Source organism: Varanus komodoensis, unplaced genomic scaffold, assembly GCF_004798865.1.
Source record: "Varanus komodoensis strain SLA01 unplaced genomic scaffold, ASM479886v1 scaffold5, whole genome shotgun sequence".
NCBI classification, from domain to species: Eukaryota; Metazoa; Chordata; class Lepidosauria; order Squamata; family Varanidae; genus Varanus; species Varanus komodoensis.
Genome location: NW_025336087.1, coordinates 53,587,807 through 53,606,575, shown reverse-complemented (window position 1 = coordinate 53,606,575; position 18,769 = coordinate 53,587,807). Strand labels below are relative to the sequence as shown.

Below are 18,769 nucleotides of genomic sequence, written 5' to 3'. Positions count from 1 at the left end.
CTATTTGACCTGTCCTGTGATGTTAACCCGTCTTGTTAATCAACTTCTGTGCTTGTTGTCAGCAGAACTGTGTAGATTAAACTTCTGTTAATGTAAAGCTAGAAGTAATTTTCACATGTGACATAGATTATTTAGTATATAAAGCTTTAACTTGAAAACTTTTGTACCAAATTATAAGGAATATAATAATATTTTTATGCTGTCTTTCTTCTCTCCGTATTTAAATCTCCAGAATCTATTGGTAAGTGCTTAGTTCTGAAGCGCACTTCACCCCCACTAATTTCATATGCAGAATACTATGATTATGGTATTATAATGATGATTATTACTCTTAAAATGCATGGCATGCATTTTACTAACGGTCAGTGTAGTCACCAGAACTCTGTAGTGGCACACACACAATCCTTCACAAAATTGTTGTTGTATCATTTCTAGAAACACTCAGAAGAAAAATACACAAGTGTCACATAGATGTAGCACAGTAAATGACAAAAGAGTCCAACATAAACAACAGTGTTTATTTCAAGACAGTCTTCAGTGTATCCTCTCTCTCTCATTCTCTCTCTTTCTCCCCCTCCCCCTCCCCTCTATATAGTCACATATTAAACCTATATCTATACCTCTGTCTTTCTATACCTATATCTATATCTATATATATATCATTTAAATAGTTATCCAGTATCACCTCCTAAACACTGTATTAAATGTAGTACTGTAGAATTATCTTTAAGGATTTCAGGCCTATACAATATATTTTCACCTTCTATAACCAAACACCTAAGTTCTTGCTTGAGTTGAGTGACAGGTCTGTCCTGCCCCTTCCCCTCCTCCACAAAAATGATGGCCTTTGTTATTTTGTTTTTTATAAGCTAATAATTGTATCTAAAATATATATTCCTGTTTTTAACAGTATAGAAATTCAAGTTTCTTTTAATACCTTATTTAATTCTGTAACTCTAATTTGATTCTTCTTCCAAAGCCCTAGCCTCCTTCTTCTCGTACTAATGCTTCTTCTTTCTAATCTTATTTGCATTCATATTATCCACCCAGGTGGTACACCAATAAGAGGTAAGAGTGCTGAACTAACGTTCACAGAATGATCTTATTCTTTCTGTCCTTGCACCTTCTTCATTATTGTCCTTTTTTTAAAAAATAAACACATTACAGAAATGTTAGTCATCTTTACTTCTTCCTTTTGTCCTATTCAGTTATGATCAGTGACTTTCATCTTGTGATTTTTTTTTCCCACCATCCTTTTCACATTTCATTAAAAAGAAAAGTTGTGTTTGTTCATTCATTCTTTCTTCAAAAAAAGTTTGTTACTTTGTGATATGCTTCAATGAAAGCATATCCAGGTCTTCCGGCCAAACCCAGTCACAGCGTACCATTTGTCCCTCTTTTTTCTTTTTTCTTCTTCTTTTTCTACCCTTTTTTTCTTTTCTTTTTTCTTCTCTTTTTTCTTTCTTTTTTTTTTGGTCCAACTGGAGCAAAAAAAAAAAGATCATTTTTTTTCTTCCTTAGCTGTTCTTGTTTTGGACCAAGCCAAGATGGTCTGGAGAACAGTTGCAGACATGCAGAAGACAACATGGAATATCTTCTTTTTAACTTTGTCTTTCAAAAGGGTTTCTTTTTTTCTTTTTGTTCAATTGTATTTTTTTCTTTTCACTTATCAAATAAAAAAAACCGCATTCTTCTCCCTAACAAATAACAGCAACACTATATTTTTTTTCTTGGATTTACCGTACACTGGATTTTTGGATCCTTCTGATCTTCAGGCTTTGCAACTGGAAAGGTTGATGATTCAGTATTCTTGGTGGTATGTGGTATTGCTGGTTTTTAATAATTTTGTAAACATTGTTCATGTCTTTTGTAATTCTTGTTTTATATTTTTCTTGGGTTTTGTGACACCACACTGCTAATCCCAGTCGTGGATTTTGATGGGTGTCTTAGGGGGGCCATCCTGAGGTCCTCAGCAGTGGTTGGTTGCTTCTTCCTTGTTGGCTTGGGCCATGCTTTTTAACTTTTTTTTTTTTGGTGCTTTCTAATTCAACTCCTTGTTTTTCAGCAAATGCTCTTAAGATTGTAAGTTGTGGAGAATGTCTTTCTTTTTCTTACCAAATCTGCATGTCTTTAAGGGAGTTTTGTTTCTTTAAAATAATATTTTGATTACTATAAATGACTAATTTGTTTCTTTTTTTCACTTCAAGCAGCCTTTTTTTTGTACTCGCTGCACATTTTTGGCCTTCTTCAATGGGAGACTTTCTTGAAACCCATCTTCTCACTTTTTTGCCAAGTGCCACTTTTATATTACTTTTGTTGCAAAAAGAAATAATTTAATAAACAAAATGGCAGCGACCCAATGACCTAATCTCGTTTGTTTTGTTTTAAAGCCATACTTCCTTGAAGCAGTCTCACCCATCTTCATTTTAATAGTCTAGGAAAAAACAGTATTATGCTAGAAATTTGTTTGCCAAATGCAGATTGTTTTCCTGTGCTAGCATTGATGGTGTGAAAAAAATAATCTCTTTGTTTTTTTCATCACATCATTTTTTTTGTCTGTGTCACCTTAGCGAGAAAATGAACCGACGTTGAGTGGACCTTCGCTTTCAGGGCTATTCATGATTATTAAGTGGTGTGTAGTTGGAGACATGAAAACCCGGTTTTTAACAGTTTCTATGGCAATATATTTTATATTCATACAGGTGCCCTCCAAATCGAACTGAGTGAAGAATCTGACCAAGGCAAATATGAGTGTGTTGCAACCAACAGTGCGGGTACTCGCTATTCTGCCCCTGCCAATCTATATGTCAGAGGTAGGAATGACATAACCCTGGCATCCACTCTTCATTCAGGCTCAAGGGGTGTTAAGATACTCTCGGGGTCTGTGGTGTAACTACAGTAGCATATAAACTGTCAAGGCAAAAAAATAACAGTAAGAAAATGTTTTAAAATCTTAGAGGAATGAAATTTGGGGGGGGGGGGGACTGATATGAATACAGACACTTTTGAGTCCAATCTGCCCCTGTGACTTAAGGTTTGTAAGTATGCTTACATTTTTACATCTTGACTTCTACTTTTCCTGCATTGATTATTGACCTGAATGTTGCATTTATTTTGGGTCTTTCTTTTTCTCCCTTTCTCGGTTTGTTTTGTTAAATTCCTAACGTGATTGCTTGTGGTGAAACTAATTCAGTTCTAATTGAAACTCAGGGTGTTGAGGTGTGTAGCCACATGACCTCTGCTGCTGAGTTGTAAAGGAAAAGTTCTTAGCTTGGAAATTCTTTGTGAAGAAGACAATTGTCTAGCTTTCCTTTTCTGTTTCTTTAAGCATAGTTTCATACAGCTATATTTTTATTTTAAATTGAAATTTTATCAGTAAAATATAAATCCCTGGCACTGCTGTAATGAACTAGCTGTCATGTGTATTTAAAAAGGGTGTGTGGGGTGGTGAAAGTGATAACTTTTTGATAGGCATGACTTAGAAGGATAGATTCATATGAGTATATTATTGTGAAGTAAAGGGCATGATTGCTTTTTAAAATTATGGAAACATGCCTTGTTGGTTTTGTATATTTGAAGTGCTTCCTTTTGGCCAAATTTCCAGTGCCTATCTTTTAAGGGCAATCTGAAGAGCATGTCTTTGAATGCATACATCGATAATCCTGTCTGCCCGATGGAAGCGTGGGTTGGAAGGGGGCGGGAAAAGACTTTTATGCACACAGCTTTTGGATCATTACTTTAGTGTGAGGGACACTGTGCAAAACTTTTGTTTAAAAATATGATTTACTCTGAAGAGTTTGCAGGTTATTACGGCCTCCTTAGAAAGCTATTTGGTCCTTTTCCTTTCAAAATACTGTACTGCATGAGGCATGCGTGCCATTACTACCTGAAGGGATTTTATTTTCTTTCAAAGTAATGCTAGATTCTAACACCGTGATAGCCGCAAGAAATTGCTAACTTTCAGACTGAGGTAGGGAGCTTTGGTTAGAGCAAGTAAAGTTGTTCAAGTAGCAGTTGAAAGCCTTGATATGGCCTTTTTACTCTCTCTGTGTTTCCCTTGTTTTTCTCCTTTCCTCATTTCATTGTGTTCTGCATCAAACCCCCTACATCCCTCAGAGCTGCGAGAAGGTTGGTGTGTTTTTTACTTTTTTACCCACCTTACAAAATATTAATTAAACCAATAACAAAGAATACAAATGAAATGAATGTAGCTGCATTGTGGCCTTTTTATTTTTCAGTTATTGTTATGTTTAAGCAGAGAATGCTCTGGTCATGGCTTTTAATGTGTGCCGGTATCTAACTGTTGTGCATGATGAACGAGAGAGAGAGTCTGGTTGCATGATGAACCTGTAACACTCTTAACACGTTTAAGCCCTTGTCAATTTGGTCAGTGTTCCTGCTTTCCCCCCCCTTTAATTTCTGTTGTTGATGCCTGCTGATCCAAGAATGACTTCCTCTGATTGCTCCTTCAAGCAGCCCAAGCATGAAGACTAAAAATTCTTCTATGTTTTATTATTTTTTAAAAAGAAAGGAATCCTGTTCTATACTACAAATTCTGTATTGCCTGTCACTTGCTTTGTGTGACCTCTGTCAATTGGCTGCCAAAGGCATGCTTTGCTCTTTGTTCTCCCTGTGCCCTTCCCATTCACTCACAAGGCCATCACAGCAAGCCCCTCTGAATCTGCAGATGTTTACCAACATTTATCTCAATCCAGTGGAAAGGCTGCGATTAAGGAAATTTTCATTTTGTACTCAGAGCCCCTAATCCAGATAAAGTTATTGCTGCTCAAGTCTCACTGAAATCAATGGCCCAAGTTAGCTGAGACTAACTTAAGTCTTGTTGATTTCAGTGGGGTGTAGCACCACCAACTTTCTCTTGATTAGAGTCATGGCCGTTGATTTATATAGTATGCTGAATTTAGAAGAATACCATTAGCTTCTTGTGTAGAAAGCCCACATACATAAAGCACAGAGTACTTTGTTGAAATGCGCAACTCTGTTGCCTCTCCTCTCACCATACATACACAACCTTGTATAGATGCACAGAATATTTGAAGCAGGAGCACTGATCTATTATTGCCTTGTATTGCTCAGTGTTGTGTTTGCTTAAACATTAACTACTCTGTTAATGCAATACCTTGCTGCTATGTGTTTTAGGTATTACTGTCCCTCATTCTGTGCACATAGAGCTTCCTTTAATATTATTATAGTTATTATTATTAATCCCAGCAGCTTACTTTGCTTTCCCTTCTATGTGAACACGGTTGAACCTGGAATGTTTTAATGTCCTGCTCCTTCCCTGCCACTGTACACTTGCTTCATAACAATCTTAGGCTTAATCAAATATCTTCCTACTACCAGTCCTATCCTCTTAAAACTTCTATTTCTTTCAAACTATTTTGCCCTCACATTTTTTAAAATTCTCTTTTATATCCCATTACATTTCTCCCCTCACCATTTTTGTTTTGGTTTGGTTTTGTACTTATACAAATTTCCTGCCCTGTGATTCTCTCCTAAGCATGATCCCCTATAGACTCTGTCATTTGCTTGCCTGCATGCCCAAATTCAGTACTCATACTGGCTTGCCTTGTTTCTTCTCCTGTGACTATATATATATATATATATATACACACACACACACACACACACACACACATATACACACACTCATATATATATATATATATATATATTTCCTATGTTTGTTTTGGTGTTAGTGTGAGGTCTTGAGGCTGCATCCACATTTTGAGTCTGAAAGCAAATCAGAATTGCATTTTCAGTGTACTGTAGGTGATGTGTTTCAGGGCTGTGATGTGACAATGTGTTGCAGCACATTTCTTTACATCAGCTGGAAGTGTGCAGCATTGAAGTTGGATTTGATACTCAACTCAAGCATGCTGTCAACTTTCCAGTTTTCTTCTGTACATATTTATGTATACATATGCATATAGAATATACATGCATATATTTGAGTGTGTGTGTGTGCGCGTGCGTGCCTATTTTGCATGGTGTTTGTGTGTTGTTAATACGTAGTTAGCTATTTGTGGGGCCTTATTAGGTTAAAAATGATTGTGGTTGATTGTGGTTAAAATACTGATGAGTAAATGTAAAAGAAACCTCTTCTTCCAAAAACTATATGTACAGATAATATACCTGTTTAGTGTATATACATATATATTAGCAAATAAGAGTAATAGTTCATGCTTTAATCTATGTCTAAAATGCATGTAGTCTTGTGTGCAAGATCTACATTTCCCATTTTTGTATGGGTTATTAGCTTTATTTGTGTGTCATTCCAGTTCGCCGGGTCCCACCAAGGTTCTCAATCCCACCCACCAACCATGAAATTATGCCTGGAGGGAGTGTTAACATTACCTGTGTTGCTGTGGGATCACCAATGCCATATGTGAAGTGGATGCTGGGTGCTGAAGATTTGACGCCAGAAGATGATATGCCCATAGGAAGAAATGTCCTGGAACTTAATGATGTCAGGCAGTCTGCCAACTATACTTGTGTGGCCATGTCTACCCTTGGTGTTATAGAAGCAATAGCACAGATAACTGTCAAAGGTAATAGGCATATATGTGGAACTTTTTTTAAAAAAATACACTTGTTATTCCATGTTTTACCACTAAAAACTAGATTTTAAAATTAAGCAAACATGTTGGATCCAGACTTAGTTGCACTTGGGTCTCATTGATTTTAATCAGAACTAAATATTTTACTTATTTCTTTTATTTATTTAAACAATTTATATGCCGCTCCATCACATGAGCCTCGGAGTGGCTTACAGTCATTAAAATCCCATATAAAATACGAAAAAAAATCATCAAATAAATAAAATACAAAAAATAAAATAAAATAGTGGAGCCAGCCTGGTCAATTTAAACCAACAAATAAACCATTAACAGTTAAAATAGCATTTAAATAAAAAGGTCTTGGCCTGGCGCCAAAAAACAAATAAGGACGGCACCAGGCGGACCTCTCTGGGGAGCGCATTCCATAGGTTGGGCGCCACCTCAGAGAAAGCCCTCCTCCAAGTATTCACCCTCCGAATATCCTTCACGGAGGGTTCCTGGAGAAGGGCCTCTGTCACCAATCTCAGGGGGCGGGAGGGCATATATGGACGCAGGCGCTCCTTTAAGTAACCAGGGCCTAAGCCGTTCAGGGCTTTGTAGGTGATAACCAGCACCATGAATTGGGCCCGGACTTCAATGGAAAGCCAGAGGAACTGATGGAGGACTAGGGTTATATGAGAACAACATCCAGTCCCCGTCAGCAACCTGGCAGCTCTATTTTACACCAATTGAAGTATCCGGACCGTCTTCAAGGGCAGCCCCACGTAGAGCGCGTTACAGAAGTCTAATCGGGAAGTGGCCAATGCATGTGTCACTGTTGCCAGGCAGTCGTTCTCCAGGTAGGGAGATATAATTCCTTTAAATATGAATGCAATATATATTCACTAGTTTGCTTGGTTTATTCTGTTTCTTCAAATTAGAAGTAAAAAGTCCTCTGCAATTCACTGAAGCAATGCCCCTTGACCACAGGTGATCCTATAAAATCCCCTTTCCCTTCCAATATGCTCAGCTACTATTAATTTACTTTCATGTCTGTATTTTGAACCACAGGGATTCTAAGCTTAAATGAAGGCTGAGATGCTCAGAAGTTACATGAAGGTCAAGTTACATGTTCTCCTTTGGAAACATAGCTTGCACTTGCATCTTTTTTACTTGTTCTAACATCAGTGTTGGGGCTTGACCACAACAGCTTAGAATGCTAGCTTTGATAGCAGAAAGTAGACAAATCTCTGACTCTCACTGTGCTCCTGACCTATTTGATCAGGTCACTTACACATGAAAGTTTCATTGCAAAATGGTGTTTAAACCATCTGTGCCATATGGGCTTAAAGCTATACAGAGGGAATATGTGAAAACTGAGGACCTGGGCTGTCCTGCTAGCAACAATTCTAGTATCACAAGCTAGATTTACCCTGTTCCTCAGCAAATGCAGATGCAGAAATGGGAGCCTCAGCATATGAAAATCTAGAAGAGTCCCTCATGTCTAGACATCCCTCTTCAGACATTTGCACTCAGTACACAGGAGAATTACTCCAACCATGGCGCTCTTATTTCATTGATTATGGTGTGTAATGTAAGTTGAGTGGGATGAAATGTGTGGCATTCATGTCAAAGAAAATGTGCTCCATGTGGAAGTTTTGATTTGTTACTCAAATGGTACAGTTTTCAAGCCTTTTGTGAATTTTCACTCATGCAAATACTTAGTGAAATTAAGCCTCACATTCAAATATTAAGCCTCACATTCTAATAATATAATACTGCCTTTTGATTATTATTATTTTTTTGCTGGCAAGGATAGAAAAAGCTAGTACAGTTGTTATTTAGTTGGATAAAATTACATTTTAAAAGGGATTTGTCCCCTTATTAAATCAATAGACTTGCAATTATCCTCCCCAGAATCTTCTCCTTTTCTGTTCATCAGACTTACTCACATAGTCAGCCCTTGCTTAGGAAGCAAACAGAGAAAGGGAAGTCTGCAAATGCTTGCAGATGTCTGCTTGTGCAGCCGCCAACCTTCCTCCATACACAAGCCAAGCCATGGGAGCAGGAGAAATGCCACTCACATGGAGTTCACATAGGCTTGCTTCTGGGCAGGTGCCCATATGAATGCTCAGTACACTCACCAGGAGGTTGGACTCATGGCTGCAAGAACGTGGACTGAAGTGTGGGGAGCCAAGCCCAGGGAATCCAACAGTTTTCCATCCCTGAAATGGATTCTTCATATGTCCCTAGAAATCAGCTACAACTGTTTCCTTTTTACTTGTCATATCAGAAGAGATCCCTTGGATAATAGGGTGGCATGCAAATGCAATAAATAAATATGGCTCATCATTTTGCTTAGAAATGATGTTCAGCTTTAATTTTTTGTCAGCTGAATTTATGTTATTATATTGTTTTTCCAGCCTTACCTAAACCTCCAGGAACTCCTGTTGTAACAGAAAGTACAGCAACAAGCATCACTTTGACTTGGGATTCTGGAAACCCTGAGCCGGTATCTTACTACATAATACAACATAAACCTAAAAACTCTGATGAACTTTATAAGGAAATTGATGGAGTGGCCACAACACGATACAGTGTTGCTGGCTTAAGCCCATATTCAGAGTATGAATTCAGAGTTGTTGCTGTCAATAACATTGGGCGAGGTCCACCCAGTGAACCTGTATCAACACGGACCTCAGAGCAAGCACCATCTAGTGCACCACGCAATGTACAGGCTCGTATGTTGAGCTCAACCACCATCTTGGTACAGTGGGAAGAACCTGAGGAACCCAATGGCCAAATTCAAGGATATAGAGTCTATTATACCATGGACCCTTCCCAGCATGTCAACAGTTGGTTGAAGCATAATGTGGCTGACAGCCACATCACCACCATTGGAAATCTAGTACCACAGAAAACTTACTCCGTCAAAGTTCTTGCTTTTACCTCAGTTGGGGATGGACCTCTTTCTAGTGACATTCAAGTCATCACTCAGACAGGAGGTAAGGTGACACCCGTAGTCATGTATTCTAATCAGTACTGTTGGAGGTTGCATGTTGTTTTAAGCAATGAACTCTGTACATAAGGAAGCTCTGGAATGGATTATTCTGGCAACCTATGAAGTTAGGATGTTGCAGTATACTGATTTAGGCCATCAATCCATCTAGCCTGGTTTTGTCGACAATGGCTGATGGTGGCACTCCAGGGTTCAAAGCAGGATCTTTCCTGGTTGTACCTGGAGAAGCCAAGGATTGAATCTGGGACCTTCTGCATGCAAACCAGCTCTGCCACTGAGTTTCAGTCCACTTCATAGTTTTAAAGTATTTCTTTAATTGTGCATTTCTTTACCATTTCTTATATTTTTAAACACTCTCTGAAACGTCATTTGTTAGAGCTTTTCATTTGTTTTCCTGGTTTCATTTTTTACAAAAAAATATTTTTGAAAATTCTCTTACAAGGTGCTTCCCAGTTCTATGGTTGTGCTGTCTGTATAAGGCCTGTATTGTCCTTTCTGCTTCACCTCTGCATATATTTGGTCTGTTGGTGGTGCTGGTTTTGTTACTGTTACTTACTTTGTATCTCTACTGAAGCTCCCTGGGAGGTTTACAACACTCCATAAAAACAAGACAATAAAATAACAGTACAAATATAATATCAAAGAAACATTAAAAAATGTAAACTATATATGAAATATTCAAAAAATCTTACTTTCATTTCTGTATGCTGTTTCTCTGTTTCCTGCCTAATATAGTTGTTCCATTCATATGTTGCTGAATTTTTCTTCCACAGCTCCTTCAGGAGCTATATTTTTTGTTACTTTGGCTGAGTAATGCAAGGTAAATGATCCCTCTGGACAGGTATCCTATGAAAAATGGCAGACCTGTACCAAATAAAACTGCCTTAAAGCAGTGAGTTAATAAGTAGTCTAAACCCTGCCATATAAAATACAAGAAAACTGCTAGAAATGCAGTTCATCTTATTTAGGACTTTATACTTGCACATGACGGCCATATTGTCAAGAAGTTTCTTTAGAATAACTTTTATTTTCTTTAAAATCGTGTATTCCCACCCTAACATTAAAGATTTCAAGGAGACATCCAGAAGCATCTAATGAGGTGTAGTGATTAGGAGCATGGAAGCCGACTCAGGCAATCTGGACTGTAGTCCCCTCTTAGTCCTGGGATCAACTGAGTAAATTTAGGCCAGTCATAAACTCTCAACCCGACCTATGTCACTGGGTTGTTGTTGAGGGGATAATGTTAAGAGCAGGAGGAGGAGAATGATGTAGGCAGCCTTAAGTTCTTTAAAAGAACAAAGTTGGGATATAAACCAAATAAATAAACATATACATGTTGAAGAACTACAAAATAAGTAACAATAGAACAACAACACCTCAGAATCAGAGACAGACTCAGGGCCTATCATTCTTAACACACACATGCACAGGACTTCATTGCGACAGCTGCAGCCAGAGTTATCCTTATAATAATCTTGTAATAATCTCTTGCTGAGGGACAATATCTTAAATAATATGGAAAATTAGGAATTGGGAATCAAGAGTTCCCATTTTAGGTTCCAAGTGTGAACCGTTGTCCACTCATTCTTATAAATAATCATTTCACAAAGGATTTTAATAACTATGAATAAATGATCATAGTTCTCTTTGTGAAATGTATACAGAATTTCTTTTCCCACAGTCATAAAGTTACAGAAATATACTTAGAGCTGTGGTCTTTCTTTTTCCTTAGTTTGAAGAAATGTTCTATGAGCCATTGCATCACTTGATCAATCATTGTACCTCAGAGTCGGGACTGGGAAGACAATCTGCATCTTGATTTCCTTGTCTTTTTCCCTCTCTTCTCCTCCTTTGATTAGACTTCCTTACTTAACTAAATGATCAGCTTAATCTGTATTACTTGTAAGGAAGGGAGTTGCATTAAAATGCAACAAATATAGATGTTTAACATTAAAGACTTGTATCAGAGAGACTATTTAAAAAGAACTCTTCAAATTTTGCTAATTTTAATGGAGTAAGGAAGGCAGAGCTCAAATTAAACTCCTTCCCAATAGAATTTATTCCTAATATTTTCCTTACAAAGCCCCTGCTCCCCCCACCCACAGTACGCCAAACGTAACATAGACACAAAGAAGTATTGGGGTCAAAGAGCAAGGATTGCCTTGCTGCTCATTTGTCTGGTAACACTCATACAGCTAGCTTCCCCATGTCTAGCCATACTGAAGGGTGTTTATATCAAAGAGTCAGCATGACCAAGAGACAAATGTGCTAGGGGGCCAGTGTCTGTAGATAGATATATAACATTTTGCAGCATCTCCTTCCTCAATAAATGTCTTCATTTTAGGAACATATTCAGGGCAATTTTGTTTCGTGAATTCAAAAAAATCCAACACATTCACCCACACAGGATCAGGACTGTGGTGAATGAGGAGAAGCCTTCAACCCTTTTCCCCAAACTGATGCTTTTAGCCCTGGAAGGTGCTCTTGTTGCCAATAACAGTTTACCTCTTGGATCAAGCAGCAACTTCTAGGGGAAGAGTTTCATCAGCAAAATTAGTGCAGGAGTAAGAGCCCTTTTGGGGACTGCAGGTGGCGCAGTGGTTTAAACCACTGTGCTGCTGGGCTGGTAGATCGAAAGGTTGCCGGTTTGAATCTGCACAACCATGTGAGTTCCCGTTGCTTCGTCCCAGCTCCTGCCAACCTTGCAGTTCGAAAGCATGCAAATGCAATTAGATAAAAAGGTACCACTTCGGTGGGCAGGTAACAGCGTTCCGTGCACTTTGGTGTTTAGTCATGCCGGCCACATGACCATGGAGACTGTTTGTGGACAAACACTGCCTCCCTCGGCTAGGAAACGGAGATGAGCACTGCCCCCTAGAGTCAGGCATGTCTGGATGTAATGTCAAGGAGAAACCTTTACCTTTACTTACTTTAAGAGTCCTTTCGTACATCTCAAGCTTGCAATCCTGATTCCAACCCATCCACCCACATCCACACAGTTTAAAACTAAAACGGAAACCAGTACTTTAAAATGTAAAGTCTTAGGAAGTGAAGTAATGATGCCATATGAAATGCATGCATTGCTGAGATGGAAATTTGCCATTAAGTTTAGAACATGACTTACCTCTTTAGCTCTCAAACCTCCTGCTGCAGAAGATTACAGAAAGCTCCTGATTGCATGCTGAAGCATTGCACCTGAGACCTGGACGGCATGTAACTTGTTTGAGCTACAACCATGGCAATTCATTTAGCCTTTGCACTTCTGTCACGTATGCTAACTATACATTTCAGAGTAGTTATTGCCATTGCCAAATATGTATCTGCTATATTTCTTACCCATGTTAATATAGCATGAACTTTTAAGAATTAGGGAGATATTAAAGATCTGTTCCTCTGAGATGATTATTCAGTAAGAGGTCACAAGATTAGCTGGTATGTGGAACTACAGTGTGAAACCTTTTCCCCAAAGTATTACATTGCTACATGGGTGGCAAAGGATAGATTTTTCCTTCCTTCTTCATGATCATATTTATCATGGTAATATGCATGGTAATATTTGCTTTGGCTGGATAAACACTTAGCACAAATCTGCCTTTGCTGTAAGTAAAAGATGAGAATCCAAAAGACAGTTTTCCAGCTTCCTCATATGTAGGATGATGTGGTAATTTCTGAGTCTGTGCTGTAGCAGTGTAGATCAAAGTACAATTAACATGTCAATGTGTGCGTAGTACTTGTGAGAAGTGAATACCATTCAAGCCACAGTAGTAACTCTAATAAAGACCAGGATTGTGGGTTTAATTTCCTACCTGAGCAAACAGTTGCACAGAAAGCAAGCACAAAATATGTTTGGAATATATTTTGTGCGCATGTCTGTGTTGGGGGTAGGAAGTGCTTTTTACTGGAGATGTGCTATACCTACTCAGTCCTTTAATTTGAATGCACTTGAGAAGGAATGTACAGCTGTGAGGAACAATCCTTGAAAAACTGTTGAATAAGTATCCTAAATAATACTTATTGATATAATGTCTTCCTGTTTCAGTACCGGGACAGCCATTGAACTTCAAAGCTGAACCTGAATCTGAAACAAGCATATTACTTTCTTGGACCCCTCCACGGTCTGACACAATCTCCAACTATGATCTTGTTTACAAAGATGGAGAACATGGAGAAGAGGTAAATTTGATAACTTCCCACCTTTTACAAACATTTTGCTACTATTCCAAACCTACAGTTTGCACTAATCATGACACTGGAGTAGTGTTCCTTTAGTCCTTGTGCCAAGACAACAACATTTTATTCATTCTATTAATGTAACATTTAAGATATCACAACTATATATGTATACCCCATAACTATGATCATCCACCCCTCACAGATTTTTAAGAATTTGGCTGAAGTAGCTTCCCTAATTTATATAAAATTCATCTTACAGCATTCAGATTATCAAATGTTATGTTACATGTCAGCAAAGTGATGCTTAGTATTAGATTTGATGGTACTGTCAAGATTCAATTTCTTTTAGATACTTGTGTGATTAAGGTAAGTTATGGTCATTCTTCATGACTGTCACATCTAGTATGTCATTATTTCTTCATCTTAAATGCACATGAATTTGCATATAGTGTAGTATCGCTTGAAGAGTGATGCTACGTTCCCAGACAAAGTCATGTGAAGTTTCTTAAGATACAACCAAGGAATGACAATCTCTCAAACAGATCAGTCTTCTTTTGCAACATCACTGTGTTGAATTTTGGGTTGTGCTAGACAGGTAGTTAGTCTTCTATTAAGGTTTTATAGGTGAATTTCTTGAGAGAATTAATTGCCTTGCCTGTATCAGATCATTGACAGTGTTTAATTGTAAGAACATACAGTTAAACATTGTCTAACTATAGTTTCTTCTGAAGTTCAAGATCACCTTATGATAAAAGTCCATCTTTATATCTGTAACAAATATTGCTGAGCAGATGCATGTTTCATTGTTATTCTAGTGACCTCTAAACTATCAAACAACTCCCTCCAATACATACACAGTTGGTTGCATACTGGTATCTTGCTCAGTTTTGTTCTATTGTTTGTGTAAATTTGCTTCTAATTATTTTCCATTGTGTGCATAAGACAGCACAGTATAGGAAAAGCAGCTTTGAAACAGAACAATGGCATTACTAAAGTGTTTCTTCATGGTTTAAGATATGAACTTAACTATAATTAGTTCAATGTGATTTCCATTGAAATCCTTTGGAGGCAGGGGAATGTGGCTGAAGACCTTCCTGTCCTAACAGTTACATTCAAGAGCAGTTACCCTCCAGGCCAGCCCCATCATGTGGAAAGTCTGTGTGCTGGCACCACCTGCCACCAGGGCCATGTGTTTCTCAAACATGGTAAAAAGAGTTTCACTTTGGTACCCTCCGTGCAGATATTAAAGTCCTCCTGTCCTCCATACTAGTTTACTGGTTTAGACTGGGACCCTACAGGCAATGGCCAGTACAAATGAAAAGAATGTAGCTGTAAGGCACAGATGTAAATCTTTGCCCTTCATTGCACAAAAACTGATACAATGTGACAGTTGCATGGAGCTGTAGCCACACACAGTGTTTCCGGTAGTCTTCATCAGCCTGCCATAAGATTTCAATTGGTCTTTATGCCTAAACAGAAGTTTTAGGTTTGGATGCTGCAAAAGTGCAGGCAACCAAATAGTCATTCTTTCCTTCTTCTTTCTGATTTGCCATTTAGCAACGTATTTCTATTGATCCAGCTACATCTTACCACTTACAAGGCCTAAAACCAAATAGTTTGTATTACTTCAGACTGTCTGCACGCTCTCCACAAGGTCTTGGTGCTTCAACAGCAGAAATCTCAGCTAGAACAATGCAGTCAAGTAGGTGTCTCTCCTTGAATACTTCCATTTTGCTTCCTTATATTTGTTGGCGACATTTTTGACAGGCACAGAAAACTCTGTTACTTTCTAGTTGGAGCCAACTAGAGAGAATTTAACTGAAATCTTAGGTAGATACATGCAAAGAACTATAAGCGTTGGGTGACATGCCACACTGCATGGGTTAATCCTGTTCTGCTCGCCATCCATCTCAACCAAGTTTGTGGGGAGCACATAAGGGTGCATGGGAAAGGGGGAATCATCAACATCCATCAACAGTGGCTGTTCTGCTGGGACCAACACAACTGAATACATCCCATGCTTTTTGCATTTTCTTAAATGAGTGGTATGGTGCCTGTAATCATGGTTGGAACCCTTAAGAGCAACTAGAGGTGGACCCTGCATCCACTGCTCTGAGTACAAAATTTTGTACTCTAGCCATTTTCTGGAGTATTTTTTGAATGTTGGGAATTTCAGAACAGCTTTGGCCATAAATTAGCTTTTGCCATTCACTGGAGTCTGCCATTACAATACACTTAAATATCTACAGAAAAATACATACTTTTACAAATTAGGTGGATTATTCACCAAATAACATTTTATTCAAAAGTACACTATTACATATTCCTTCAAAGAAAGGGCATTCTTGATTGAAGCAAACTTGTAAAAAATAAAAAGTGACAATGTGTCATTCCATGCAATCCTATTTTTAAATTCAGACTGCTTGGAAGATGTTTCTCATATTTGCATTTCTTTTTTACATAAGAATTCTCTTCCATGAGGGATCCAGTGTGGTGTAGTGGTTTAGACTGCTGAGCTGAGACTCAGATCTGGGTTCTAGTTCCCACTCAGCCATGACACCAACTGGGTGCATTTGAACCACCCACAGTTTCTCAGCCCAACCTACCAACAGGGTTATTGTTGTGAGGACAAGAATGAGAATAGGAGGAAAATAATGTAAGGTGCCTTGAGTTATTTGGAAGGAGAAATGGCAGGATATAATTATAGACTGCTGAGCTGAGACTCAGATCTGGGTTCTAGTTCCCACTCAGCCATGACACCAACTGGGTGCATTTGAACCACCCACAGTTTCTCAGCCCAACCTACCAACAGGGTTATTGTTGTGAGGACAAGAATGAGAATAGGAGGAAAATAATGTAAGGTGCCTTGAGTTATTTGGAAGGAGAAATGGCAGGATATAATTAAAAAAATCTTGCCTAAAACTAAATCCTTTATTAAAAGCATATCCATGTTTGAAAAGTACCCCATGTCATTTTGGGGTAGGGGGGAAATTGAAAATTTGTGCAATCTTACAGATATCTATTCAGAAACACTTAGCTTTGACTGAATTGATGTTTCTAAACCCAGCACCTTCTAAACCTTTTGGCAGCCCAAAAGGAGTTAGAAAAAGAGCATGGACAAATCAACCCTTAAATCAGTGGGAGTCTGAAATCGTGCATAGTGCATAGATGTGTTTGCATGCTTGAATGAGTGAGTGAGGGGAGGGAGATCAAGGTATCAAATTTCTCCAAACATTTCAAATACCTACATGCTAAATGTAGTAAAAGGTGCTGGTAAAGTATTCTGCAAGCTAAGTGCTTCAAATAGATTTTAAACGTATTTGCATAAACAACAGTGGACAAATATTCTGGTTGTTTTTCAGAGAAATGTAACATAGCATATAAAAGAGAGGTGGACTACTTGTGCCACCCTCCAATGTTTTGACCTATAAGTCCTGTCACTCCTTGCCATCGGCTGTATGGGCTGGAGCTGACAGAGGTTGTAAGCCAAAGGATCCAGAGAGCAACAAGCCAAGTGTATCGTGTTTAGTTAGAAAACTTTTCTTTTTGTGGGGAGCTTCACAGAGTTTTAAAAATATATATTAGAGGTTTGTTCCTTGTTTAGAGTGGGAGGGGGTATAGTTTTTTGTATGCATTATAAAATCGCTGGTAGACTTTAACTCTTTGCTAGTCAAGGTTTCTCCAAGAGGAGCTAAAATATAAAAGAAAGACTCGACCCAGGGTAAGTATAAGTTACAGTCAGAATCATCAGCCCTGTCACTTTTGCATGGTAGGTACATCTTTGACTGAACTAGCACAATCTTCTTATAGATTCTGCATGTTTTACCTTATTTGACTACAACCAGTGTTTGAATAAGTACTCACAGTTTACATTAAACTTTAAGTATAGTTGGCTTGGTCCATGCCAACTCACTTGCAAATAAAAGTGTGATAGGAAATCAGTAGTATGTTTATGGTTTGGGCTCTTTTTACTTATTATTTGAGACGTACCAGAGTTAAAAACAGATTTGATTTTTTTCAGTGCTTAGTACAAAGTAATGTTTTATGTCATGCAAAGCAATATTTTGAATAGTGATACAAGACAGGACAGTATGGCCAAACATTTGATTAAAAAAAAGAAAAAGAAAGACCAGCAATCATGTAAGAGCACAAATGCATAGAGACAGAGAAGTATGATGTTTGATGTTTTTATTTCAAGAAGAATTTTTAATCACAGGTAGGTAAAAAAATATTGAGGTTCATTTTCATGTATTTCCCCCACATTCCTTTTCACCTTTTATTTAATTCATTTTCAGTTTGTTCACTTTAATAAGCCAAGGCTCATAAGATTGTGTAAAGTTTCTGCTTTCTAAGTTTGTGATTTTATTTTTCCTGAGTTTGCCCTTTGTTATTTATTTTTTTCTTTCCTTTTGTTCATTTTTTTTCTTCAACCACTTCTGTCCTTTCACTCAAACCCTCCTTTAACCCACTACTGAAATTAGAGCCATCAGCTCCTCCTCAAGACATTAGTTGCAACAGCCCCAGCTCCACTAGTATTTTGGTAAGTTGGCAGCCTCCTCCAGTGGAAAAACAGAATGGAATTATCACTTCCTACTCCATCAAGTACTCTGGAATTGATGGAGAAGATGACAAGCCCCATGAAATTTTGGGAATTGCTCCGGACACTACACAGTATCTTTTGGAACAGTTGGAAAAATGGACTGAATATCGGATTTCTGTGACAGCCCACACTGATGTCGGACCTGGCCCAGAGAGCGAATTTGTATTGATTCGGACAGATGAAGATGGTATGTTTCCTACAACACATCAGTTTGACACTCTGTCTCAATCTGCTGTCTTTATATGGTCTAAGAATATTTCTTTTCCCCCTTCTCATCTTTTTCCCCAGTTCAGTTTCACAAACTATTTCAAACACAAAATGCCAATATCTGCATTTGTGTATGTGTGGTATTCTTTTGTTTTTGTTTTGAAACCAAACTATTTTCTTTTTTGACCAGAATAATCAAACTCTGATACCCCT

General features: G+C 38.1%; 1 protein-coding gene across 17 annotated transcripts in view; it reads left to right on the top strand.

The window, feature by feature from the left end:
- The window catches only part of PTPRD (protein tyrosine phosphatase receptor type D), a 530,840-nt gene that overhangs the window by 358,527 nt on the left and 153,544 nt on the right, over window positions 1-18,769 (top strand). For 11 of the 17 annotated variants that reach the window (XR_006416251.1, XM_044445966.1, XM_044445967.1 and 8 more), the window contains exons 6-13: window positions 233-241; window positions 2,703-2,813; window positions 4,117-4,128; window positions 6,300-6,569; window positions 8,981-9,562; window positions 13,616-13,749; window positions 15,307-15,451; window positions 18,231-18,536. Coding sequence is in view for 16 of the 17 variants with exons in the window: in XM_044445966.1 (XP_044301901.1) it covers window positions 233-241; window positions 2,703-2,813; window positions 4,117-4,128; window positions 6,300-6,569; window positions 8,981-9,562; window positions 13,616-13,749; window positions 15,307-15,451; window positions 18,231-18,536 (1,569 nt within the window). In the remaining variant the exon portion in view is untranslated. The remainder of the gene's footprint in view (window positions 1-232; window positions 242-2,702; window positions 2,814-4,116; window positions 4,129-6,299; window positions 6,570-8,980; window positions 9,563-13,615; window positions 13,750-15,306; window positions 15,452-18,230; window positions 18,537-18,769) is intronic. The other 6 variants (XM_044445977.1, XM_044445974.1, XM_044445973.1 and 3 more) reach the window with 3 other exon arrangements.